Genomic DNA, 26,770 nt, shown 5'->3' with positions numbered 1-26,770 from the left:
GATTTTGATGGAAATGTAACTTTAAAGTATAAACCGAGTTTTCAAAGATGCATGAAATGATATGAAAATCCTAAGTGCACCTATGCATTCATCTTACATATGTTTCTTATGATTAAAAGGTCTTTCAAAAGTCTTTATCTTGCATCCATTAGGTCCTTTGATGAATTTTCAAATTAACACATGAAATTCTTTATAATTTAAACCAATTAGTAACTTAACCATGGTTTGTTATCATCAAAACATGATTAGGAGAACCCTTGAGCTAACAATTTCTCTTTTTTTTTTTATGATGAAAAATCTTGGTTATCTAGGAGAAGAAGAATCTCCCCCTCAAACCAATCATGGATCAACAATCAATATTTAAGAACTTAAAACCAAAATGATCAAGACATATTAGAAAGAAATTGCAACAAGAAACAATGTAAGTCATCAAATATATAGGCATATCATATATCATAAGTCAAATATATCAATGTCTAATATGTACGATCCAAAAAAAAAAAAAAAAAGATATGCATGTGTAAGTCTCCCATATTTAACCTGTTAGATCCTAAAATATCTCCTATTTTTGGCAACATCAAAAAAGAAGAAAGGGAGTCGCCAATGAATCAAGGCTGAGGAGATGGAGGTGGAAACATGGAACGTAGATAGGTCATCATCTCCCCATTCCGACACTCCAAGCGATCCTCAATACACTCAATCCTATGCTAGAGATACTCAAACTGCGAAGTGAAACCAGCCTGATACTGATCCATACGATTCTTCATGGAGTAGAAACGTGTATCACTAACCACAACAAGCTCCTCCATGCGAGTGCCAAGAGAGTTGATCTGAGCATATAAATCCATCCATGAAGCATGGTCAGGAGCGAGAGATGCCTGAGGAGGTGGTATCTCAGTATGGGTAGGCTCGGTGAGTGCAGGTCCAGAGCAGGAAGACTTAGTGTATGATGGATGAGTAGATGGATCCTCTATAAAAGTCACCTCAATCATCATAGGCTCAGAGAAAGTAGTCTCAAACAGAACACCATTTGTCTGGAGTAAGGGAATGTTGAGCTCGGGTCCTCTCTACTGATAGCCACTCTGAGGGTCTACTCCACCCTCCATCTCTCGAATCTCTGCCTCCTTCTCAACTTCAAGATGTGTTTGCTCCCGTCCCAAGGCCTATGTTAGGGCTCTCTTTGTTTTTCTCACGCAAAAGCCATCTGAGGCCTTCTTAAATTTCATCCTCCCCATGAACTGGTCATCATATGTATCATATGTACTAGGGGCCTCAAAATCTGTCTCTCTACTCAGTTTAGTGCCGACATCCTTGAATACTTTGGCAAGGAAGCATAAAGGGGAGTACACGAGTTGTGCTCTCGCAACATGCAATCATGTGCATTATCATCAAATATCCCAAATGGATCCATCTTCCAATCAGAATGGAATCTATAAGGAATGCCTCATAATAAGAGACCTTATCTTGATGTCCACCCCGTGGTAAAAAAATAGAGCACAACATAGGTGTAGTACTCTGTTGATGACCGTCAAGCTGTGTGTTAAGGGTTTACCCATCCCGTGGCTGTTTGGAAGTCCACAAATCCTCTAAATAGCCTTTCTAGACTCAAATCCAGGTACAGTGGGTGATTTGTGCCCACTTGGTGTATCAGCTGATTCATGTCTAGCTGGTGCTCCTTCATTGAGGGAGTAATCAACAAAATATATAACCTATTACACCATGAACTAGGGTAACAAAGACAAAGCTACTATAGCATAGTGGCTCTAGGATCATTCACTGGGATGGGTTTTCACTTCACAATTGATATTAATTCAAAGCTGAATTGGTGCCTTTTCATTTCAAGGTTAGCTTTAAAAGAAAACATAAAGATATTTGAATGAAAAAGGTTTGGTTTTAAACTAACCAAAAATAGTAACTGATTTTAATTACAAAGAAAAGTGTTTCTTGGAGTTTCAGATCACTGGGTTCAGATTCCTTGTACAAAAAGGGAGTTTCGGTCACTTGTTTCTTTTCCTCGCGTTGGAGATTTAACATATAGTTATTTCCCGAACCGGTGCGGTACAGATGCTTCCCATTAATGGGTTCAAACACTAAATCCCTCTCACTGATGCAACTTGCAATAGCTCGTGCCTCTCACCTAGCATTTGCCATTCAAGGTAATCTTTAACCTTGGATTTCCCTTCAAAAGCTCGCAAGAGATAACTAATGGATGTCTCCTTAGAGTCCAAAAGCTTACCAAGTGTTGGCTATTCTAGAAATCCTACCTTCAAAGCACCTCTCAAAGGCTCGCAAGAGGTAAACTAGTGCATCTTAATGGATGGAGATCACTTGCCTTACCAAGTGTTGGCTCAGGTGATTAAAAGGCGTTTTAAGTTAACTAAAAAGATAAAAACCATTAACGGGTCACACTTTCTCTTCATTAAAAACTAAAACAACAAAACTTCCAATTTATGCATGTGGAAACTTACCCAGCTTTCTTCACTCCAAGAGACGAAGAGCCTAGCCTCTCATCCTCTGAGGAAAAATCCTTAGAGTTTGATTGGCTAGAAATAAAAAGAATGAGAAAACAAAAATATATATGAAAAACAAAGCAAGTGCTTTGTATTTTACTTTCTTCCAAAACTGTACAAAGGATGCGTCGTCTTCGAGAACAAGCTCCTGAGAGATTCTACATGATTTTTCTAAAGAAGATTACAAACTATTTATAAGGGGTTATTCACCTTTTTTCCAAACTTAATAACTAAGGAATCCTATAATTGGTGGGTTACAAGGAGAGTTTGGGGATTTAGACAACAAATATCTAAAGCAAAATATCTCAAAATGTCGGTCGCACATATCGGGAAGCTTTAGGAGAACACCGCGACATTGTGCGGAAAAATATCTCAAAATGTCGGTCGGACATATCGGGAAGCTTCAGGAGAACACCGTGGCACTGTGCAAAGTGGTTGCGAAACTCTCCGAGTAAGCGTTATTAGAAGATTCGGATATGTTTGACCGGGGAAGTTGAAACACCCTCCTTTTCCCATCTAGTGTTAGAATTCCGGATGCGAAATATCCGGATGGAATGTCGGCGGAGAAGAATTCCGGATGTGAGACATCCGGGTGGAATGTCGGTGGCAGCAGAATTCCGGATGTGAGACATCCAGGTGGAATGTTGGCGGAGCAAAATTCTAGATGTGAGACATTCGGGTGGAATGTGCGATGCCACACGTCTCGCCGCCCTCCGATGGTGTGTCCGGACGCCCTGTCCGGACATCTTTTGCAAGGAAGACTGAAGCAGAACTCAATCTCGGGTTCCAATGAACTCTCCTCAATCACGGATTTCTTTGGTGATAAAAAAGCTATCAAAACACCAAAACTTAACACAATTTGATTAGAATTGATTGCAAGGGTCCTTAATATGTTAATTGGTTTAAAAGGTGATAACTACTACTCAAAAGTGTTTAAAAGAGTTAATTACAAGCTATGAAATAACACTTTTTGAGTAGTAATCAGTGGGCTACATCTTGGACTCGTATACTTTGAGTACAATCGAAGCAATATCAAAGATACAACATATGCTCTCTAGGTCATGACGAATCTCAACTCCTCTAACAGTAGATGTGATTTGGCCACCTATGCTGTAATTCACCATCAAGTAGAATGCTCACACCAATGTCGAAAAAACTGGCTTAAAAATAGTAACAATAGACAACCAACCCATCCTCGTGAATAATCCCTCAAATCCGAAGAGCTGAAGTTGGGAAAAATTGATGTTTCTCTCGGGAACTACTCGTCTCTGAACAAAATACTGCTTGTACCGCTAATAGTCCTCCATGGTACTATACAAGGCAGTGTCAAACTGCACCTTTCGGCATGCCTCTAGCTAAAATGACTCAGCTGGGCGCTTGCCCTGTGCCCTAGAGGCTACGGGCTCTCGCCTAGGAGCCACAGAAGATGGAGATAGAGTAAGATGAAGAGAAAGAACTAGTAGAGTCTCACACCTGAAACCCAGATGAACGGAAATGGAGAGGGATTTGTGTTGGAGTTGATTGTGACGCACCTTAGGAAGAGAAGACCACCCAAAACGGAAACTCTAGCCTTCAAAGTCTTCAAAACTCTCCCAAAATCAGGTCAATTGGTCCAAAACGCACTAAAATTAGTCTCTAGAAGCCTAAACCAGAAAAACCCTGAAGAACGAAGGAGAATGGTGTAGAAAAAAGGAACGCGAGAGCCTCTTAAAATTCCCAACCTTGACGAAATGGTCGATTGGTCTTTAGCCGGTCAACTGCCTGGTCCTCACGGTCAACGATTTTGACTTTCCAATTTTTGAAAACTTTTTCATTTTGTGATCCCTCCCTACCATTTTCAATTGAAATCCCCAACTTTTGATGCTTGATGCTAAGGGAGTTTTAATTTTTGGTAAAAAATTGACCATTACCTAAGTATATGTCTATATGAAACATATGACATGAAATTTATGCAATCGGAAGGTATATTCATCAAGAATTCATTAAGCATAACATTAGATTATAAAGAAATCACCCCTAATTGTCTTCTAATATCAACAAATTGTTCTTTACTTGAAGGTTTTGTAAGGATATCGACAAGTTGATCTTTAGTGCTTACAAATTCAAGTGTTATGTCACCCTTTTGTGCATGATCTCTTAAGAAATTGATGTCTAATCTCTATATGCTTAGTTCTAGAGTGTTGCACATGATTTTTTAATATACTTATGGCACTAGTATTATCACATTTAATGGGAGCACACTCAAAAGATAAATCAAGATCACTAAGTGTTTGTTTCATCCAAAGAATTTGTGCACAACCTAAATCAGTTGCTATGTATTTGGCTTCCTCCGTTGACAAAATTATCGAATTTTGCTTCTTACTATGCCATAAAACAAGTGAGTGTCCTAAGAAATGACAAGTGCCACTAATGTTTTTTCTTTCAACCTTACAACCGACAAAATCAGCATTCAAAAAACCAATTAATTCAAAGTTATCACTCTTAAAATACCGTAAGCCTATGTCCATTGTCCCTTTCAAATATTTGAGGATTCTTTTTACAACACTTAAGTGAGATTCTTTAAGACAAGATTGAAATCTAGCACACAAGCATACACTATACATAATGTCGGGTCTACTGGCAGTCAAATATAGCAAAGAACCTATCATGCCTCTATACATAGTAGAGTCAATGGATTTACTTTTCTCCTCCTTATCAAGCTTGATGGATGAGCTCATTGGAGTCTTCATTGTTTTGGCTTCCTCCATGTTCAACCTTTTGAGAAGATCTTTTATATACTTTTCTTGATTGATGAAGGTTCCTTCCTTTAGTTGCTTGATTTGAAGTCCAAGGAAGAAGTTGAGTTTTCCCATCATGCTCATTTCAAACTCACTATGCATGCATTTAGCAAATTCATCACAAAGAGAGACATTAGTAGCACCAAATGATATCATCAACATATATTTGAACTAAGAGCATATCATTTTTTTTGGTTTTATGAAAAGAGTTGTGTCAATTTTTCCCATTTTAAAACCATTTTCCATAAGAAATTTGCTCAATCTTTCATACCATGCTCTAGATGCTTGTTTCAAACCATAAAGTGTCTTTTTAAGTTTAAAAACATGGTTAGAAAAGTTGAAACTTTGAAAGCCGAGTGGTTGTTCAACATACACTTCTTCATTTATAAAACCATTTAAAAAAGCACTTTTCACATCCATTTGATATAAAACAAAGTCTTTAAAACATGCAAAGGCAAGTAGCATCCTAATGGCTTCTAACCTAGCTACGGGGGCAAAGATTACTTCATAATCTATCCTTTCTTCTTGATTAAAACCTTGAGCTACCAACCTTACTTTGTTTCCAACAATTATGCCATTTTCATCCATTTTATTTCTAAAGACCCATCTAGTTCCAATAACACTTTGATTTGAAGGTATTGGTATTAATTTCCATACTTCACTTCTTTCAAATTGATTTAACTCTTCTTGCATAACAATTATCCATTTTCATCATCTAAAGCATCATTTATATTTTTAGGCTTAATTTGAGATATAAAAGCTAGATTATTGCAAATGTTTCTAAGAGAGGATCTAAATCTTAGCCCACTAGATGGATTACCTATGATTTGATCTTGTGGGTGATTGATGATAAATTTTTATTCTTTAGGAAGGTTTTGACTTGATTCACCTTGCACTTGTTGAGGAGGGGGTAGTGCCAATGGTGATCCTTCTTTCTTGGGATCCTCTCCTTTTTATTCTTGTTGTCTTCTATCTTCAATTTGCAATCTTCTCATGTAGGTTTTCAAACCTAAATCATTGTCAACACTCTCTCTTGCTTGGAGGGAAATGTTAAATTCATAAAAAATAACATGGATGAACCCCTTTACAACCATGGTTCTTTTGTTGAAAACTCTAAAGGCTTTACCTGAAGTTGAGTAACCAAGAAAAATTCCAACATCCGATTTTGCATCAAATTTTCCAAGATTGTCTTTGGTGTTTAATATAAAACATTTATATCCAAAGACTTTGAAATAGTTAATGTTAGGTTTCTTGTTTTTCCAAAGCTTATAGGGAGTTTTCTTAAGTATGGGCCTTAATAAAACTCTATTTAAAACATAACAAGAAGTGTTAATTGCTTCGACCCAAAAATATTTTGGTAGGTTGTTTTCATTTAGCATGGTTCTTGCCATCTCTTGAAGGGTTCTATTTTTCCTTTCAACTACCCCATTTTGTTGAGGAGTTCTAGGAGCTGAAAAATTGTGGTCAATTCCATGCTCATTGCAATAATCTTCAAAATCGGTATTTTCAAATTCTCTCCCATGATCACTTCTTATACAAGTAATTGCAAAAGCTTTTTCATTTTGAACCTTATTGAAAAACTTTGAAAACTCATAAAAGACTTCATTCTTTTAACTTAAAAACAAGACCCATGTGTATCTAGAGAAGTTGTCCACAATAACATATGCATAAGACTTTCCTCCAAGACTTGGTGTTCTAGAGAGACCAAATAAATCCATATGCAATAACTCAAGTGGCCTAGATGTGGAAATGAAATTTTTGTTTTTAAAAGAGTTTTTGATTTGCTTTCCCACTTGACAAGCTTTACAAATTTTATCTTTTTGAAAAATTATTTTGGGAAGGCCTATAACAAGTTCATCTTTGTTGAGTTGGGAAATAAGGTCCATGTTAGCATGTTCTAACATCTTATGCCACAACCAACTTTGATCATGCATGCTTGAAAAAAATCTATCATGACCATCATATTTTGAAATACTTATAGCGTAAACATTATTACATCTATGACCCATGAAGATGGTTTTATCATTTTGAATATCCTTGATAATGCAATGAGATGCTTCAAAAATCACTTTAAAACCTTTGTCACAAAGTTGATTAATGATTAAAAGGTTATGTTTTAAACCATCTACTAATAGAACACTTTCAATGAGAGAGGATGCGCCATTACCAATGTTGCCTTGGCCAATGATCTTTCATTTTGCATTGTCTCCAAAGGTAACATATCCTCCATTTTTATTTGTGAGAAAAGCAAACTTAGATTCATTTCCGGTCATGTGTCTTGAGCATCCACTATCCAAGAACCACTTATCATTCTTTGAACCCTCCAACATAAAACTCAAGTTGATTTAGATACCCATATCTTTTTGGGTCCTTGAGGTTAGTGACCTTGGATTTTTCAATCAAAATCTTTTTAACTTTTGCATTTGAATTCTTTTGAGAACCATTTCTTAAAGGGCATGTACTACTAATGTGTCCTCCTCTTCCACAAAAGTTGCAAGTAGTGGAAAGACTTGCACTTGTGGATTCCTTTACAAAATAGTTTTTAAAATACTTTTGATTTTTTTTTGAAGATTTAAATCATAGCCCTTGTTTGTCAAAAACACATTTTGGCTAGCTAGAATCATTTCAAATTATTTTTGTCCACAAGAAAAGATTGAAAGAGAGGAGGTCAACCATTCATTTTTCTTTCTTAAAATCTCGTTTTCTTTTTCAAGATGAGTTTTAGAAACTTCAACATTTGAAAATTTTTCTTTTACTTCTCCAAGTTCTTTTTCAAGTTGTTGAACTTTCTTTTTGAGAGAAATCTTTTTCAAACCAATTTTTTCAAAATCCTCATATAATTCTTCAAAATAATTATGTATATCTTCATCATTAAGGTTAGAGTTTACCTCATCAAGTTCATCTATTGCCATGAATCACATGTTTGCCATTTCTCTCTCATTTTCTTCTTTAGAGGATTCATGTTCAATTTCACTCTAAGTGGCCATCATTCCCTTCTTCTTTCTCTTTTTGGCTTCACTTTTGTAAAAAAGACAATCATATTTAATGTGTCTTGGTTTCTTGCACTTGAAGCACATTAAGTCTCTTTTTTCTTCCCATCTCTCCTTGTCACCATGAGATGAATATTCCTTTTAAGAAATAAAAGTGAACCTTCTTCCTCTAAACTTTTCACCCCTCATGAATTTGCTGAACTTTCTTGTGATGAGGGCTTAGTCTTTATCTTCTTCACTTTATTTTTCTTCTTCAACTTCTTCTTCTTCCTTAGTTGTAGCTTTGAGAGATATGTTTTTTTTTTTTTTTGTTCTTCCCCTTCTTGTTGCTTCTTTGCCAAATTGATCTCATATGTCATTAATGACCCTATAAGCTCCTCCAAAGGTAGCTTGGTCAAGTTTTTGGCTTCTTAAATTACAGTGACCTTTATGTGCTACTTTAATAGAAGTGATCTCAAGATCTTCATCACCTTCTCCGATTACTTGTAGGTTTTTCCCAAGGCTTCAAGACCATTGACAATGTTAGTGAACCTAGTGATCATCTCAACAATAGTTTCATTAGCTTTCATAGAAAAAAAAATTCATAACTATGAACAAGTAAAGTGATTTTTGACTCTTTAACTTGATTTGTTCCTTCATGAGTTATTTCAAGTAATCTCCAAATTTCTTTAGCTGATTTACATTGACATATTCTATTATATTCATTTCTATCCATAAAGCATTGCAAAGTGTAAACGACCTTAGCATTTAATTGAAAGTTTCTTCTATCACACTCATCCCATTCTTGCTTAAGTTTTGGAACCATGACTCCATCAACTAGTTTTGAACGAAAAGTTGGGCCATCAATAACATCTCATACATCTAAATCAGTTGATTGTAAAAATCAAGTCATTTTAGTTTTCCAATAGGGATAATCGGTTCCCGCAAAAAATGGAGGTATATTGGTTGCAAAACTTTCAATGTGAGATGAACTTGATGGATTAGTCATTTTCTCTTAGACGATTAAGTCTTAAACAAGAGGTCTAGTTCTGATACCAATTGAGAAAATAAATAGCTAATCTAAATAGATTAAAACAACTAAGAGGGGGAGGGAGAGGTGAATTGGAGTTTAAAAAAAAAATCTTTTTAAACATAATAAAATTAAGCACAAGAAGCACAAATATAAAGAAATAAGGATAGAGAAAGCAAACTCAGATTTATAGTGGTTCGGCACTTTCTTCCCTACATCCACTCTCCTCAAGCTCTTAACCGAGTGAATGTTCCACTTATACTTGAAGCTTCAACCAAGCTTCTAATCACTTTTTACACTTGAATTCCAACTCCAATGGGCTCTTACACAATCTCTTCAAGTCTCTACTCACTTGAAGGTTTTAACACTCAATTGACAGGTTTGAATCTCTCAACCTAGCTCAATAATGACTCAAATATAACTTAAGGCTAGGATGAATCACGAAGGTGCACTAAAGAATATGCAAATGGAGATTTAATGCACCAAGAAAAGAATGAGAGCTTTTATGGGAATGACAAGTAGGTGAACAAATAAATACAAGTGTTCTATTTCTCATAAATGAAGTGGAACTATCACTTTATAGGTTTCTAACCTTAGGAGCCAAAAAACCAAAAAGCAACCTTGATTGGTCGAGATAGGGGTTGACCGGTTCACTAGCCATTGGAGCATTAAATGCTTGATAGGTGACCATTACCCTCGATTAGGAAGGTAAATCTCTTGACCGGGAAAGAAAAACTATTGGAAGAGAGAGAGTGTTTTTTGCATCTCTCGATTGGACCTTGACTAAGAAAGAGTAATCGGTCGACTGGTACCCTAGTCGGTTGAGTCTGTTGGCCAATGCCTCAATCGGTTCACCATTTTTGGCCCTAAAACCTATATTTTTATGTTCTTTTTGCTTCTAGCATTTAGGCAAGGTCTTTAGGTAAAATAATATGCCAATTTTGAAATGTTTTACCTAAGGTTCATTTGATAGAACTCAGATTTTGATGAAAATATAACTTTAAAGCATAAATCGAGTTTTCAAAGATGCCTGAAATGATATGAAAAATCCTAAGTGCACTCATGCATTCATCTTACATATGTTTTCTATGATTAAAAGTTCTTTCAAAAGTCTTGATCTTGCATTCATTAGGTCATTTGATGAATTTCCAAATTAACACCTGAAGTTTTTTATAATTCAAACCAATTAGTAACTTAACCATGGTTTGTTATCATCAAAACACGATTAGGAGAACCCTTGGGCTAACACAAGGGTCTCTAAATCTCTTTTCTATATTAGGGATTTTCACTGCAACTTGCTATCCCATAAGGATTTGCCCTCTTGTTCTATTTCATATCCTTTATCAAAATACTTGTCTTATGGTTCTTTATCAGCTTCTCACAAGAACTTTGTTCTAAATGTTTAACTTTGTTCTAAATGTTTCTTCTCAATTTGAACCTCGGTTTTATCACTAGGCTATTAAATTTTCACACTGGAGGGTTGCCATGAAGGTTGAATTAGATGCTATGGAACTCAATAGAACCTAGTCAGTTGTTTCTTTACCTAAAGGAAAGCATTCTATTGGTTGTAAGTGGATTTAAAAAGTTAAGTATAAATCTGATGGCTCTATTGAAAGACATAAAGCCCATTTAGTTGCTAAGGGCTATGCTTAACAGAATACTTGGATTTCTTTGAGACTTTCTCTCCTGTAGCAAAGCTGTTTACTATTAAAGTCTTGTTGGCTCTTGCCACAAATAAAAAATGGCATTTGGTTCAACTTGATGTGAACAATGCCTTTTTTAATGGTGATTTATTTGAAGAAGTTTATATGGATCTTCCTCTTAGTTATGGTAAGCAAATGGAGACTATTAAACAAAGGAAAAGATTGGTTTGTAAGCTTCATAAATCGATCTATGGTCTCAAGCAAGCCTCCAGACAATGGTACTCCAAATTTTCTCATGCCGTTCTCCCATATATGGCTTTGTCCAATCCAAGTCTGATTATTCTTTGTTTACCAAAGGATTTGGATCTTCCTTTGTTGTTTTATTGGTCTATATGGATGATATCATCATCACTAGTTCAAACACTCAAGTGATCCAGTCTTCGAAAACTTTTCTTCATACTCAGTTTAAACTCAAGGATTTGGGATGTCTTAAGTATTTTCTTAGGCTTGAAATTGCTCAATCTGCCACAGGTATTGTATTATCTCAAAGGCATTACACACTTCAACTACTTGAATATACTGGGCATCTTGCTTGTAAGCTTACATTTGTTCCTATGGATCCTAAGGTTAAGCTCAATGCTCATGATGGTGCTGTTCTTTGAGATGTTTTACAATACCGAAGGTTTTAGCCTGATATTACTTTTGTTCTCCATAAACTTAGTCAGTTTTTGGCTCAACCTAGGATACCTTACTTGCAAGTTGTTCATTATCTTATGCGCTATCTTAAGTCCACTCTTGGTCAAGGTTTTTTTTTTCCTTTTTTTCATATTTTCTCTAATTGAAAGCTTTTGCACATGCTGATTAGAGCTCTTGTTTAGATAGCATAAAATCTGTCATTGGTTTTTGCATCTTTATTGGTGATTCTTTGGTCTCTTGGAAAGTTAAGAAGCAAACAACAGTTTCTTGATCCTTTGTAGAGGCTGAATATAGAGCTTTAGCTTATACTACTAGTGAATTGGTCTAGCTACACCAATTGTTAAAGGACTTTCAAGTTCCTATTTCATCTCCTGCACTTTTGTTTTGTGATAATCAAATTGCCATTAATCCTACTTTTAACCCTCTTTTTCATGATAAGACCAAACATATCAAGATATATTGTCATTTTGTTCGTGATAAAGTTGCTGATGGTTTTATCAAGCTAATGCCTCTTTGCTCTCAACATCAACTAGCTAATGTTTTTACCAAAACTTGCCTTTTTCTTTGTTGCTTCCTCTTTTATCCAAAATGGTTGTAAAGAACATTCACACTCCATCTTGAGGGGGAGTATTAGGTCATGTACATATTTTATTGTAATTTGTTTGTTGTAACTTTTTTTTTTGTTATTTTGTTACAGCCGTTACTAAACTATTACTGAGTTGTTACTGAGCTCTTTATATAGCTTTTATCTCTGTATTTTAATTCAATTTTTTTTTTTTGTTCAATGAAAGAAGGTTTTCTCTTTTTCCACTTCCTTGGTTTCAACTTAATAACTCATTTTGACAAAAATAATCAAACCAAATCCTAGCTTTTGTTTTCAACATTCTTAATACAAAACTATGAACTGCCTTTGATCTTGTGCACTGTCAACTACTAAACAAGAGATCATGTTTTGATTTTTTTTATTTGTTGCATGTTTTTTTCTCTTTTAGTTTTATTTGGTTGCTTTATCCCTAAGCATTGGTCATAAGCAAAGGTATCATTTTCCATTTTTCTTGCTTTATTTTCTGTTTTTACATACTTTTGAAGCCCTAAGGATACAAATATGAATTATTGTGAGTAAAAAAACCATATTTCAAGTGTTATGATATTAGGTTGCTAATTTTTTTTTTAGAAAAAATATTTCATTTTATTTATTTTCACCAATGGAATTTCCTAGAATTTCATTTCTAGGAAATTCAAATCATTGTTTTCAAGGATATGATTTTCTTTTAGTGAGGAAATTGTTGCTTACATGGATAGTTTAAAAGACTGTTGAGGTTTAAGCCTTGTGGCTTTCCTTTGGACAAAGCCTTAACTTTGAGGTAACAATATTATCACTAGTCAATGGAATTTAACATATAATTAACTGATGGTTGTCTATGAAAATTTCATGTTTCCCTTTGGTTTGGAGGTTGAACGTATGCTCAAATTTCCTAAGATGCAAACATCCTTGTTGCTTTGTTCACTGCTAAATAATTGGGAAACTTTTGTTGGTACTATTAGTAACTTTGTTCTGAATGGTGCATTGTTTATTGATTACTACTCAAAAAGTGCTATTTTATAGCTTGTAATTAACACTTTTAAACACTTTTGAGTAGTAGTTATTACCTTTTAACTCAATTGGCATGTTAAGGACCCTTGCAATCATTTCTAATCAAATTGTGTTAAGTTTTGGTGTTTTCGATAACTTTTTTATCACCAAAGCAATCTAAGATGAGGGAGAGCTCTATATAATTCATGGCAAAGCAAATGGAAACTCATTTACAAGAAGAATCCAAGCTTTGGAGCTTCGTAATCCTTTGCCAAAGCCAAATCAAGAATGCAAGGAGGAAAAACAGAGAGAGGAATCTAACATGAAGAAATCCAAGAGGATAGCAATTGTAGGACACATTTCGAACACTTCCTAGAGTCTATTTTATGCATACTATATGTTGTTTCGAAGCTTGGGAAGTCAGGAGTCCAACGCTTCAAATGGTGCATAAATCAAAGTTGAAATGAAGAAGTTATGGCCATTGGAAGACAATCGCACCAAGCTAAAAGACAATTTCGCAAGCCACGAAATCACAAAATGCAAGTTGCGAAATCAACCTTTTCTTGCGAAATGGACACTCTCAGCTTGCGAAATTTTCGCAGGTCATGTTGCAAGCTGCAAAATCCACCTATGTGCTCCCAGATATTTGCAATCGACTCTTTTATATTTTTTTCTTCAGATATTTGTTGTTTAAATCCCTATTTTTTCATTGTAATCCACCAATCATAGGATTCCTTAATTAGGAAGTAAGAAGGAAGGGTGAATAACCTTTCTATATAATCTATTGTAATTTTCTTTTAAAGAAGATCTTGTGAGTTTTTTCTCAAAGACCAATTTTTGTATAGTTTTGAAGAAAGTAATACACAGAGCTTTGCTTTGCCTTACCTACTCATTTTGATTGTATTTTTCTCACTAGCCAAACAAGCTCTGAGGATGTTTCCTCAAAGAATGAGTGGCTAGGCTTTTTGTCTCTTGGAGTTAAGGAAGCTGGGTAAGGTGTCGAATGCAAAAATTGGAAGTTTTGTTGTTTCAGCTTTTAATGAAGAGAAAGTGTAACTCGTTAATGGTTTCTATATTTTTAGTTAACTTAAAACGCCTTAAAATCACCTGGGCCAACACTTGGTAAGGCAAGTGGTCTCCGTCCATTGAGATACACCAGTTTATCTCTTGCGAGCCTTTGGGAGGTGGTTTAAAGGTAGGATTTTCTAGAATAACCAACACTTGGTAAGCTTTTGGACTCTAAGGAGACATCTATTAGTTATCTCTTACGAGCTTTTGACGGGTAATCCAAGGTTAAGGATCACTTTGAATGACCAATACTAGGTGAGAGGTATGAACCATTGCAAAATGATTCAATGACAGGGAATTAGTGTTTGACTCCATAAAAGGGAAGCATCTGTACCACACCGGTTCGGGAAATAACTATATGCTAAATCCCTAATGCGAGGAAAAGATTCAAGTGACCAGAACTCTCTTATTGTAATAGGAACCTGAGCCCAGTGATCCAAAAACTCCAAGAAACACTTTTCTTTGTTAGTAATTTCCATTACTTTATCGGTTTCACTTTAAAACCAACCTTTTCAAACATCTTTATGTTTTATTTTAAAGCTAACCTTGAAATGAAAAAGCACCAATTCAACTTTGAATTAATATCAGTTGTAATATGAAAACCCATCCCAGTGAACGATCCTAGAGCCACTATGCTATGCTAGCTGAGGCTATCCTAGTACATGGTGAAATAGGTTTATAAATTTTGTTGATTACTCCCGTTTGAGGACCGAAATCAAGGTACACCAGTTGATTGAACACCAATCAACAGGACATACACTAGCTGGGCAAGTCTTTTAGTATTTTCTATAGTTTTATGCCATGGTTGAGAGAGAGATTGGAAAGAAATTAAAGTGTCTCGCGTTTGATAATGAAGGTGAGTACACCTTAAGGGAGTTTGAAACTTACTGCACTAAGAATGGTATAAAGCATGAGAAAATAGTCCCTAACACTCATAATGGTGTGGCTGAAATGATGAATCACAACATCATTGAGAGGGTTAGGTGAATGCTAAAGATTGCAAAATTGTCTAAGGTGTTTTGGAGTGAAATTGCTTGGATTGCCTACTATTTGATAAATAGATCTCAATCAGGTCCATTGAACTTTAAGGTTCCAGAGAAGACATGGACAAGAAAAGATGTTTCTTATTCCCACTTGAGGGTCTTTGGGTATAAAAATTTTATGCATGTTCCTAAAGATTGTCTGTTATTTGATAAATAGATCTCAATCAGATCCATTAAACTTTAAGGTTCCAGAGAAGAGATGGGCAAGAAAATATGTTTCTTATTCCCACTTGAGGGTCTTTGGGTGTAAAAAATTTATGCATGTTCCTAAAGATTGTCTGCTATTTGATAAATAGATCTCAATAAGGTCCATCGAACTTTAAGGTTCTAGAGAAGACATGGACAAGAAAAGATGTTTCTTATTCCCACTTGAGGGTCTTTGGGTGTAAAACTTTTATGCATGTTCCTAAATATTGTCTGCTATTTGATAAATAGATCTCAATAAGATCCATTGAACTTTAAGGTTCCAGAGAAGACATGGACAAGAAAAGATGTCTACTAAGAGCATTGTTCCTCTACTAGATATCCCTCCTTTGAGTACATATTAGTAATTGATGAGGGGAAGCCATAATTTTTTCAGGAAACTAAGTCTTATGACGATAAGTAATTAGTTGAAAGTTATGCAAGATGAGACAGATTCCTTCTAGAAAAATGAAATCCATGAGTTGGTACAACTTCCTAAAGGAAGAAAATCATTGAAAGACAAATGGGTATTCAAGTAGTTGAGGGATATGATTGAAGAAAATGTAGCTAAGTTGAAGAAGATTCATAGAAACAAAAATGCCTCAAAAAAAAAAGTTGTGCATTGGCACAATAGGTGAACTCCATGTGATAAGGTTATAGATTGGCATTTCTCCCTCATGCGTTGGGTGAGGAGATTGTTAGGCTAAGTTTGTCTAGCCCATGAGCCTATGTATTAGACTATTTTATATTTGGGTATTACCTAAGCCCAAATATAAATAGCATTAGGATTTTGGTATGTTGGAGAAATAAGTCATTGAGAAAAGGAAAGAAAATTAAGGTTGTTTTTTGGGCATTGTTCTAGGGCTCAAGGGTGAAGTTATAGGTTCTTTTATCAATCTTTTGGGGAAGTCCTTGTGGTATGATTTTTTTCCGATCTCTTTCTGTTCATTGTTTTCTAGGGTGATGGATTTCCACCTCGAGCATTGATATATATTTTTATAAGCTTTAAAGGTGAAGAAACTAGTGAAGACTTGATTATTTGTATTCCCATTTTATTCAAGTGGAAGAAATTTTCTCCATGGTTTTTTTGCCTCCGTTTGGAGGGGTTTTTCCATATTTGTTAGATTGTTATTATTATTGAGTGGTGGTTTTTATTATAGAGGAATATTTTAATCTTGGTAGGTGAATACTCTTGATCTCTCCCTTTTAACTTCCCAACAAGTCATACAATCGAATTAGTAGTGATTGGATTGAGTAAAAAAAAGATGATTAAATTTAATATCTATTTAGGCATTAAATTGACCTTCTATACACACTTTTGCTTCCATTATATACTTAACAATGAATTGAGTATCAAATTTCTAATGCTAATATAAAAATTGATGACCAAAATAAATTTTAAAAATATCAAAATCGACTTACAACATATGTTCCAAGTTAACCCAATCATAAAAACTTCCAAACTTTATTTGATCCAAGAACAACAAAAAAATTAGGAAAAAAAAAAAATAGAAACAAAGATTGATCATAGATCACAATTGCTGATCAGTTGTGTGGGTTTGTTTTCCTACCAGCCGCTGCCACAGTAAAAATCAAAGATAGAATATGATCAGTTCTCCATTAATGACCACACCAGCAAGGCTATGGAAAAGAAATTTACCCTTATTTTGATTCATACTTGATAAAAACAAGCGCAAATGAGGATCTATTGGCAAACCCATTTCCTCAAACGCTGGATCGTAGACTAAATTCGTGCACCTGATATCATTTGAAGATTTGTTTTTTCATGTTTTTAACTTCTTATGAATTGTTTTGATTGAACCAAGACAGAACATACCTCGGGGCATGAGTACTAGTATGGGGGGATTCCTGACTTTCGTTTCCAAGGCCTTGAGTAAACCAGTTGAATGGCTGATGAGGAGTGGATGATCTTGGAGACTGATATTCGGAAACTGCTTGCATCTACATCACTTAACCAGACTTCTTAATGAGATAATATTTGAAGGACAAGAACTGACATATTATTACACACATAGAATAAAAGTGCTTTGCTTTTTTGACTCTATTTTTCATTGGATCTTTATCAAGGGACCTCGAGGTTTATACAAGATTTCATATACAAAGAAAATGAGATCTTGAGGGGCAAAGGATATGGAAAGGGTAAAAATTAAGTTATTATCATGGAACCACTAGGGTTGGGAACAGTGACCAAGGAGTTGTAGAACTTGATGTTGAGATTATTTTTGAAAGCAACCTTAAGTTAGGTCGAAAGTTCGAGCAAGCCGATACCAAATAGTTTAGTTGTGCATGTTTCATAAGTTACAGTCTCATGATGTCAATATTTTATATGACATACCAAAACAAGAGATTTCAGGATATTTGCATACAGTCTAGTTCTTTTCTGTTACACTCGAATCTCTAATTCCAGACACCATGTTTGCCAAATGAAATTAGTATCTAAAATAGATTGATGGACAACTCTTTTCAATGAGTTTGTTCGACATGGGGATCTCATTCATTTTCTCTTTTACTAAGACTAATGTTAAGGAACTTGATTTAAGACATTTATCAAGAAAGTAAGAAATTATTTTCAAAGTAGAATAGTAAAAGAATTTCATACCTGAGGGTTTGGCATGGTTGGGATTAGAAAATTATGATATGCTTCAGCTTGTTGAGGCCTGGAAATGTGAATTAAAGCAACACATTTCAAATTGTTTGTAGTCAAACGACTGGAAGAAATACTGGTTGGTATATTACTAAATTTCAACCATCGAATAAAAGCATAATTAAAGATATGATGTTTCATTTTTAAATTTGATAATTAATAAACACATCTGTGAAAAGTGAACCCTCACCCATATGAATTGAAGCTTGAATTGTTAGTCATCTGCTGGTAATGGTGTTGCTTGTCAACCAACTGTGATATGAAAGCTGGTGGGAAAGTTTCAACTGGCACCTAAACAAATGAAGAAAAAAATGAGGACAAATTCGGCTACAATTGATAGCTGGGTGTACTTGGAACATTGAAATGGGGAAAGAGAATGAGAAAGATATATCATTTCCCTTTCATTACTGAGTTTGGAATAGGATTATAAATGAAAATAGAGACAAAAAATTTATTCTCATTAAAACCATAACCAACATTTGCAAGAATTTTGATTCTTTTCTTTCGTTTGATTTTGTAATTCACTTCACCTCTCATTCCTATTCCATTCATATTTCTGCATACCAATCACACCGAGAATGTAAACTTAATATGTAACTCATGGACAAATTCAATTGAACAATGAAGGACGGATTTAATTTGGCTTACTTGGGGCCTTGAAGGAGGTTGGAAGCAAAACTTTTGGGGCATGTAGTTGTTCGCGCCTGCTTCATAAGGATTAACCATGACCGTAGGTTTGATAGTAGGAACCATGACATTCTGTTGAGGAGTTGTGCTAAGCTGATTAGCGAGACTGGAATTCATGTGTTGCCCATGGTGAACTGGCTGAAACACTCCGGTTTGGGGTAACAATTCCATCTGACATGGTAGGTAATGCCAAGTTTTTTATGATCAAATTGTCCTTTCTCATGTGTATCATAGAATATATTGAAGTTATGATGTATGGAAACTGATTAAGGACACATTTGAGACTAATTCTTGTACATGCTTTTAGTGTCTAGGGTCTTTGTTGGTAGTGCTTCTATCATAAATACTTTCATATGGAAGAAGCTTCTATTAAATGCTAGTTCAAGAATGATCTCAACTGACTCTTTTAAGTTTTTAAAAGTGAATTTTTAAAATGTAAAGAAAACAAATTCAAACAATAGGAAGCACTCCTAACCCCTCCTAAAATCTCTCAGATGCCCTCTAGCTAAGAGTCAGTTGAGCAAACCATACTGGAAAGATGGATTGAGGTGTCCCAAATGCTGGAGCTGAACGCAAAGATGATATCTCGTGTGGTTTACTACAAAATCAATAAAAAATAAGCTTTGTAATCAACTACGAGGAATAATTAAGCTATGAGAAAGAATTATAGAAGAACATGCTTTACTAATACTACTAATACTTACTACTACTTTTATAGGTATTACTAGCTCATTGGATTGTCATTAAATCAAGTAGAAGAATGAAATCAAGATATTCACCTTCGAATCATGGACAAGCCTGTTGCTCGAGGAACATTGTCCATATCGGAGTTGAATGGATTCTGCTGTGGGTAGCTGATTCCATCAGATGAAGTTAATGATGACTCTTTTGATGTCCTTGTTCCGCCTTCCTCCTGTTAAAAACCAGCCTAATTTAAATTAAAAACACTCATAATCTATTGAAGGAAGCATGAAAAAATCAAAATATCAATTACCTCGGCATCTCGTGCCATTTCTTCTCCAAGAAATCTCTTGCTTGCATTACCTTGTTTAGTAGACATAGTTTCTATAAAACCCCAAAGAAATCATTAGCGAATGATAGATGAACTTGGACTCTATGGACTAGTGTTAGATGAAGTTTCAATGTTGGAATCCTTCTATGTGTTCTAAATCCAATGTATGTCATATAGGAATGACAAAATAAATGAATAAACCACTAATTATAATTCCTTTTGCAGCCACCTTGTGTATTTCATATTGTCTTCATCCTCTTTACATTCAATCTTTGGTATGGTACAATTTTGATAGTGATTTTTCAAAAACTTTGCAAATTAAATGCCTAATTCTTGTCAGTAAAGTGTCTCTAAACATTAGGAAACTCTTAACCCTCCAAAAATCCCCCCCAAACAAACTCTTATTACAACAAAATCTTATACTCCAAAATCATCATCAATGAACCATCTATCTCAAAAGCCTTTCAATCAAGAAAACAGTTTACCCATCTTCAGATCAGGCTTGAAAGATCCAAAGTTATAGATTACCAATCATCCCACGAAAGAAAATGGCAAGGAGAAAGCTATCTACAAGATGAGCTTTATCTTTCTTAGACCATATCAATTCATTCTGGTGAAAAAATAATGAAAACAAAAAAAAGGAATAGAGATCATACGGTTGTTTTATATATCCCAAGTGAGAGAGTTCCACAACTCCAACTAAAATTCCTTCAAATCCTGTACTAGAGATTGTAAGAGAAAAGAAGTGGGCTGGAAACTAAGAAAAGAGCTTCAAATGAAAGGAAGGCCGCTAAAAATTAACCTCTTGTTGAATGAAAGTCGGCTCCCAATGAAGATCAAATATCTCCAAACATACTCTTATAAGGGCTTCTCCTATCAATGTTGAATCACCTTTCACCCAGAATACATATAAAGTGAATACATATAAAGTAAGACAGTAAAGGATTGCAAAATGTATTGCCTTATTTGTTCATTGAACATATGTGCTAGATTGTACACATGATTGCAAATACCTAAAAAGAGTGTCCACTTTCTAGAACATTTCCATGTTTAACTACAGATTTATCTTCTAGATAAGACAACATTTAATGAATTGAATCACAATAACATTTTTAAAATTTCAAATTATTTTCTTCCTAGCTACTTAATTAAGCAATTAAGCTTTTAATAATATTAAGTTTTGAGATTTATGTTTTTCCTATTAAATCACAATAATTTAATTATGGTGTATATATACATATATTGGAATGATAGTTTTTTCTCATTAGAGTTGCTTCTTATTTACTATCAATATTATTAAATAAAGACAATTTAATTATCAACGTACCGATTTTTTTTTTCAAACATAAAGTATAATAAATAACTCATACATATTTTTAATTCAAAATATTTTAAAAAATAATTATAAATTATTAATTCACCAACCTCATGAATGGCTCTTTCTTGGAATTGAATTCCACTTTTAATGTGTCTAGCAAGAAACAATTTTCTCTTAAAAACATGAATTGGGTTTTATACACAATTCTTAACTATTTATTAATTTATTTTATCAAATACACTAAAGGAATTTCTTCATATTTTCATTTAGTTTTTTTTTTTCTTTTTTCTTTTTGGAATTAGTTCCCATTTATACTATATTTGCAAACAATTCAAATTCAAATTCAAATTCAAAAAAGTTAAATCATTACAAAAGGTTAAGAATTTATTGGATTTTTCCTCAAATAGTATTTTGGGACTAAGTTGGTTAGATTTTTATTGTCTTGTAGCAAATTTAAGATGTGTATGTTACTAATAGGTTATCTTCGTATCAATGCTAGCTAGTTCATCTCCAACGTCTTCTTAAAGATGCTCATTTTTTATTATAAAATAAATAAACTGTAAAGTTTGTAATCCCTTTCTATGAAATCTATCTTCATTTTTTGTTTATTATCTACGCTTACTTTATATTATAAGGCTATAATGAAATTTTATCTTGTTTTGTCTTTTATCATACTTTCATCTTGTTATTTTTAATTAACATAGACCAAGTCGTCAAGTAGCTAGAATGGAAATAATTAGTGGAAGAAGGACCCACATGTAATGAATCAACAAGGACCACTTTGTAAGGCCAAATATTCTTGGATGACCAACAACAAAGTGACATTGTGAGAGAAGGGTTAAAAGACCCCCAATTAGGGGTATTGGATAGATTTCAATAGAAAATTGAAGAGTAATGGCAACAAGTGATTAAGTTCAATAGTTCCTTGCATAAAACTATTGATTCGATAGATATAGTAATATGGAGAAGACCAAATTATTCCAAGCACCAAAAAAACCACAAGGGTTTATCTTTTTTTTTTTTTCTTTCTCTTTATGCATTTATTTAATATTTTCATTTTACCTTTTATTAATTTGTAAATTTAAGTTAATTGACAATTTATATTGATATACAAGACAAAATGGAAGCACTTTTACCAACCTAATTGCTTTCATTATTTCAATTTGTAAGAATAGAGTTCTCTTAAGTTTCTTTATTAACATAAAATTATCTTTCCTGTAATTTGTTTATTCCTTTTACACAAGTTATGAAATGTGTGTGTGCAATAGCTAGTAATTAGAAAGCTCTCAAAAGATTTCAATTAATACCCAACAAATTTGCACAAAAATATTAGAACAGTCATGAGTAAGGGAATAGACTAAGAAGGATTAATTTTAATTTATTTCAGTCATGATAACATATACAAATGCATCAAAACATAGACATTGGAGTTAGTCAACTTCAATTGGCTGTATAAGGAAGACTATATGGGAAGGAATGTCATAGTTTGCAGGGATTGAACAGTCTGGAAGATTGGTCAATCAAAAAGAGAAATTTTGACAGTGATCACAGGAAAATTTCTCACAAGTTTTGGTAGTGATCAATGGAAATTGTTAAGAATGATTGGAAATTTTTTGGCAAGTTTTCATAGTGATCTTGCTGGCAGTGATCAATGGAAATTTTGGCAATGATTCAAAACTTGTGGTAATGATCTTGCTGAATACAAAATTTGTTTCACCTTTTTGCTTTGGTGTCTTATCATAGCCCTTGCTTGAATCGAAAAAGATGAGTTGAGCTGCATGAAAGAGACTAGCGATCTGGCGGTGCGATCTGGAAGTGGCGGTGAATGGGAACTCCATGGTGGCTATCTATTTGTTGATGTCATCATCCCTTCTATCCTACAGCTCCTTGCAGTAGGCTTCACATCTAGTTGTTATGTGACCCTCGTCTTCCATAGAACAATACTCTTCATCTATGTCATAAATTGGATGGTACCATCTAATCAGTAATTGGTTAATCAACCTTGAAAAAAACAGTTTTAGCTCTCCTTTTTTATGCCCTGTCTTTTGCAGCTCATCCATGGCCTCAGTTGACTATAGGAACGTATATATGGCCCTCATATGGTGCAGCAACGTCAAGATTGTACTGTTCCTGATTTTCTTCAGGAAGGTTATGATTCACTATATATCTTTGCCAAGTCTCCATCCACTGTGATAAGCTGGGGAGAGGTCCATTTCTACCTGCCTCATGCTGTAATGTCTAGAGTCTACCTCCTCATCAACTAGGGGTACGAGGCCCTCTCCTGTTGTTAGTACATTTAAACTTTCGGCTGGAAACACAAGAAGCACACTTGAGGCTTCTTGGTCTGGCTCTGAACTATAAGCTGGGCTGATGTATTCCTCTCAACTGGCATAAATGGCTGTGAGCTATACCTAATACACCTTATGCTCGTGGTGATTGGGTCAAAGGATCTTGAATAATAGGCTCTACTCCAGCAATGGCTAATAAACCTTGCTCCCTCAATTCTGCTTCAATCTTTTTAAGTTCAATCTTCATCTTGTTCATATCCTTATCTCAGTCTTTTAGTCAAAATTCTTAAAACGTATTGAAATTTTTCCTCATCCTCAAATATAGATGGTTCTAAGAAGATGGAAGTGAAATAAGGAATCTTGGCATCTTTAGTTTGTGGTCTTCTATGCACTCTCTAACCTTCTGAGTTATTAGCATCATAGCTTGGAGGAAATTGTCTTTGATGAGAGCTTGAAGGTCTGCATATTCCTTCTTGAGCATAGTTATTAGCATCATAGCTTGGAGGAAATTGTCTTTGCTGAGGGCTTGAAGGCCTACATATTCTTCCTTGAGCATGGAATAGAGCACTTCAAACCCCAAATGCCTCCTCTCCTAGTCATTGCCCAGTTGGGCAGATGTGATAAACAACATGGCCAACTAATCTCATATGGGCAAGTGCCCACTTCATTGGTGTAGCTTTTTTGGTCCTTCCAACAAGAACACTCCACAAGAATTTACTTCAGAGAGCTTTAAGACATGAAGAAGTTGTGTTTTCCAGATAGCTTGCTAAGTGCTACCACTTCAACTCTAGACACTAGATCCCATCAGTCTTAAAACTTTATTAATCCAGTGGGTAGTTCATAGTTTTCCATTTCCAGATTTTGATAATCTAGTCTGACCAATCTGGAATAATAGAACTTGGGCAAGTTTCCAATCATATAGTTGAGATTGTGCATCATTAGAACCTCAATAGCAGGCATAAACTTGTTCCATCTCAGCCAACTGCAAAGTTTTATAGGTCTTCTCCTCTTAAATACTCCCCCTTCGACAGTTATATATCCTTGGGAATGTCTCTTTCAATTTGTACTTGAACCAGTTGCAGCACTTGAGCCTGATCCTCTTGCTAAGTCTGAGTTTGTTGAACTACAGCTAACTGCTGCTGAGTGGTGACATGAGCTTGAGTTGAAACTTGCTGCTCATGAACCTGCAGCTAACTTTGGTCCTTTGGACCTTGAGACTGTACGTCCACTCCTTTAGAAAGGCTTCTAACCTTTCTCCTCTTTTGATGCATGCAGTAGGGGCTTATTTCCATTCTTGGTCCTCACAATTTTTCTCACAATCAAAGGAAAATACAATTCAAGATTCAAGTTTTTCATAGTCAAAATTCAATGGAACAGGGCATCATAGAGTGCCGGGATAGAGCAGCTGTACACAGCAACAATGCCCTTCTAAAATCTTTTAAACAATCACTGTTGCCTCTAAAATCAATTTAAAACTTGATTGGCTCTTCTTCAAAGTGTCTGATGCATTTAGAATCCAAGTTGAATTCAAAAGTCCCTAGTCCATTAAAATGTCCCAAATATTCAGGTTTCTCATGAAACCCAGTTCTATTCATAATCCTTCATTCACAATCATGTAAAATTGAAAACGAAATGAAAAACATCCATCCCCAATGCAGACACATATGCACATTAATGTTCAGGAAAGTTTAGATTGAGTTTTTAGAGAAGCAACCATCACATTGAATCAGTAATCTCATACTACAAATCAGCTTATGGTAAGAAGATTGCCTTGATCCAGATTCAAAGAACTGGATGGAAGAAAGCTTTCAAAATCTCTTAAGTATAGAGAATAGGAATGGAAGAAAAAGAGATCTAGGGTGCATATATTTAAATGAGAAAATTTCACCTATCTGTACCTTTCCAAGGTGTTCATAAAGGATGAATAAGATGTGTAGAGGGTCTATGCAAGTGTTGTCAAGTACACATAGGGTGTGCACATAATCCCTCATGCAATCTGTGGCACAAAGGTTTGAGCAGTGTGACTTGTGTTTGGGAATTAATACGATCTATTTTGTACATGAGGAGAGATCAATGGATCAACAATAAATTGTTAGAAATATCATTGGAATTACCAACCTTGTATGTTTATATTTCTTCATTTTCTTGACATAAGTACATTAGGTCATCAATTTGAGTTTGATCAGTTTGATCGATTTGAGCTTCATCATTTCCAGTTAAACAAATTGCATTTTATGGATGACAACTTTGAGAATTGGCATTTGCATTGTTCATTATTATGTCACTCTCCTTTGACTGCTTCACATTAAACCTTTACTCATCATGATTAGGGAATGCTATTAATAGTTTCTCTTCCTCTATGATAGAATTCAAACAAGATTTATTAGCAAATAGGAATTCTTTTTAATTAAAAATAACATGTCTAGATATGTAAATGAGATTATACCAAAGAAACACTCATGGATAGGTCTTTTGTGAAATTTGCTAGTGGTATAATTTCTTAAATATGGAAAGCGCATCTAGCCAATGGTCCTCAAGTCATTGTAATTTGGAGCTTTATTGATCTAATATGTATTCCAATATATTTTCAGCGTTAATAAAGTTTTTTCGATGTGGAGCAAAGGAACTAATATAAGGCAATTTTAAACGTTATCTCATTGAATGTGGTTGGGCTATGAATCCCTTGTCCTTATACAACTCAACAAAATGGCTTGGTTGAAAGGAAACATTGACATAGCACAGAAATGGGACTCACTTTGCTTTTTCAATTTCATGCTCCATGGTTATTCTAGTATGAAGCTTTTTCTATTGTGGTTTACATTATCAATTATTAACCCACATCAGTTTTAAGCAATTTATCCCCGCATGAGGTTTTATTTGTAATGCCTCCTACTTATTCTCGTATGTGAATTTTTGGATGTGTTTCCTATCCATATATTGGAGCTACTCGTAAGGATAAATTATCTCCCAAGTCGCAGTGATGTGTTTTCATAGGATATAGTGGGGTTCATTGTGGCTACAAATATTACAATCCCCCATCACCGATGTTGTCTCTATTTCTTGTCATATGGTACTTGATGAATTCTTCTTTCTTTCTGCAGAAAATAAAAGCTTGTCTTCAACTACACTACCCCCATCAACTGTTACTTTACCCATAGTGCAACCATGTCCATCATCTTCCCAGACAATGATTGATATCCAGCATTCAAACCACTATTTCTTCATAATCTTCATCTGGATTCTTAAGAGAAGACTTTGGGTTATATTTATCCTAATGGCTCCCACTTAGAATTTTTTTTTATTATACT

General features: G+C 34.7%; 1 protein-coding gene and 1 long non-coding RNA gene across 2 annotated transcripts; both read right to left on the bottom strand.

The window, feature by feature from the left end:
* Window positions 1-707: 707 nt before the first annotated feature.
* On the bottom strand, window positions 708-19,435 carry LOC104879149 (uncharacterized). The gene is made up of 7 exons (XM_059736587.1): window positions 19,376-19,435; window positions 18,806-19,015; window positions 18,348-18,448; window positions 18,113-18,170; window positions 17,330-17,454; window positions 17,171-17,250; window positions 708-970 (listed from the first exon to the last, which is right to left on the bottom strand). Exons 2-7 carry the CDS (start codon window positions 19,013-19,015, stop codon window positions 708-710), a joined length of 837 nt encoding a protein of 278 aa, XP_059592570.1. The 5' UTR covers window positions 19,376-19,435.
* A 194-nt stretch (window positions 19,436-19,629) lies between these two features.
* Window positions 19,630-20,581, bottom strand: LOC132252649 (uncharacterized). Its single transcript, XR_009465455.1, has 3 exons — window positions 20,513-20,581; window positions 19,839-19,909; window positions 19,630-19,757 (listed from the first exon to the last, which is right to left on the bottom strand). It is a non-coding gene; the product is annotated as an uncharacterized LOC132252649 (long non-coding RNA).
* Window positions 20,582-26,770: the final 6,189 nt, after the last annotated feature.

This window comes from Vitis vinifera, chromosome 4 (assembly GCF_030704535.1).
Source record: "Vitis vinifera cultivar Pinot Noir 40024 chromosome 4, ASM3070453v1".
Classification (NCBI taxonomy): domain Eukaryota; kingdom Viridiplantae; phylum Streptophyta; class Magnoliopsida; order Vitales; family Vitaceae; genus Vitis; species Vitis vinifera.
Note: the sequence above shows the minus strand (reverse complement) of the source record. Positions and strands in the feature narration are given on the sequence as shown.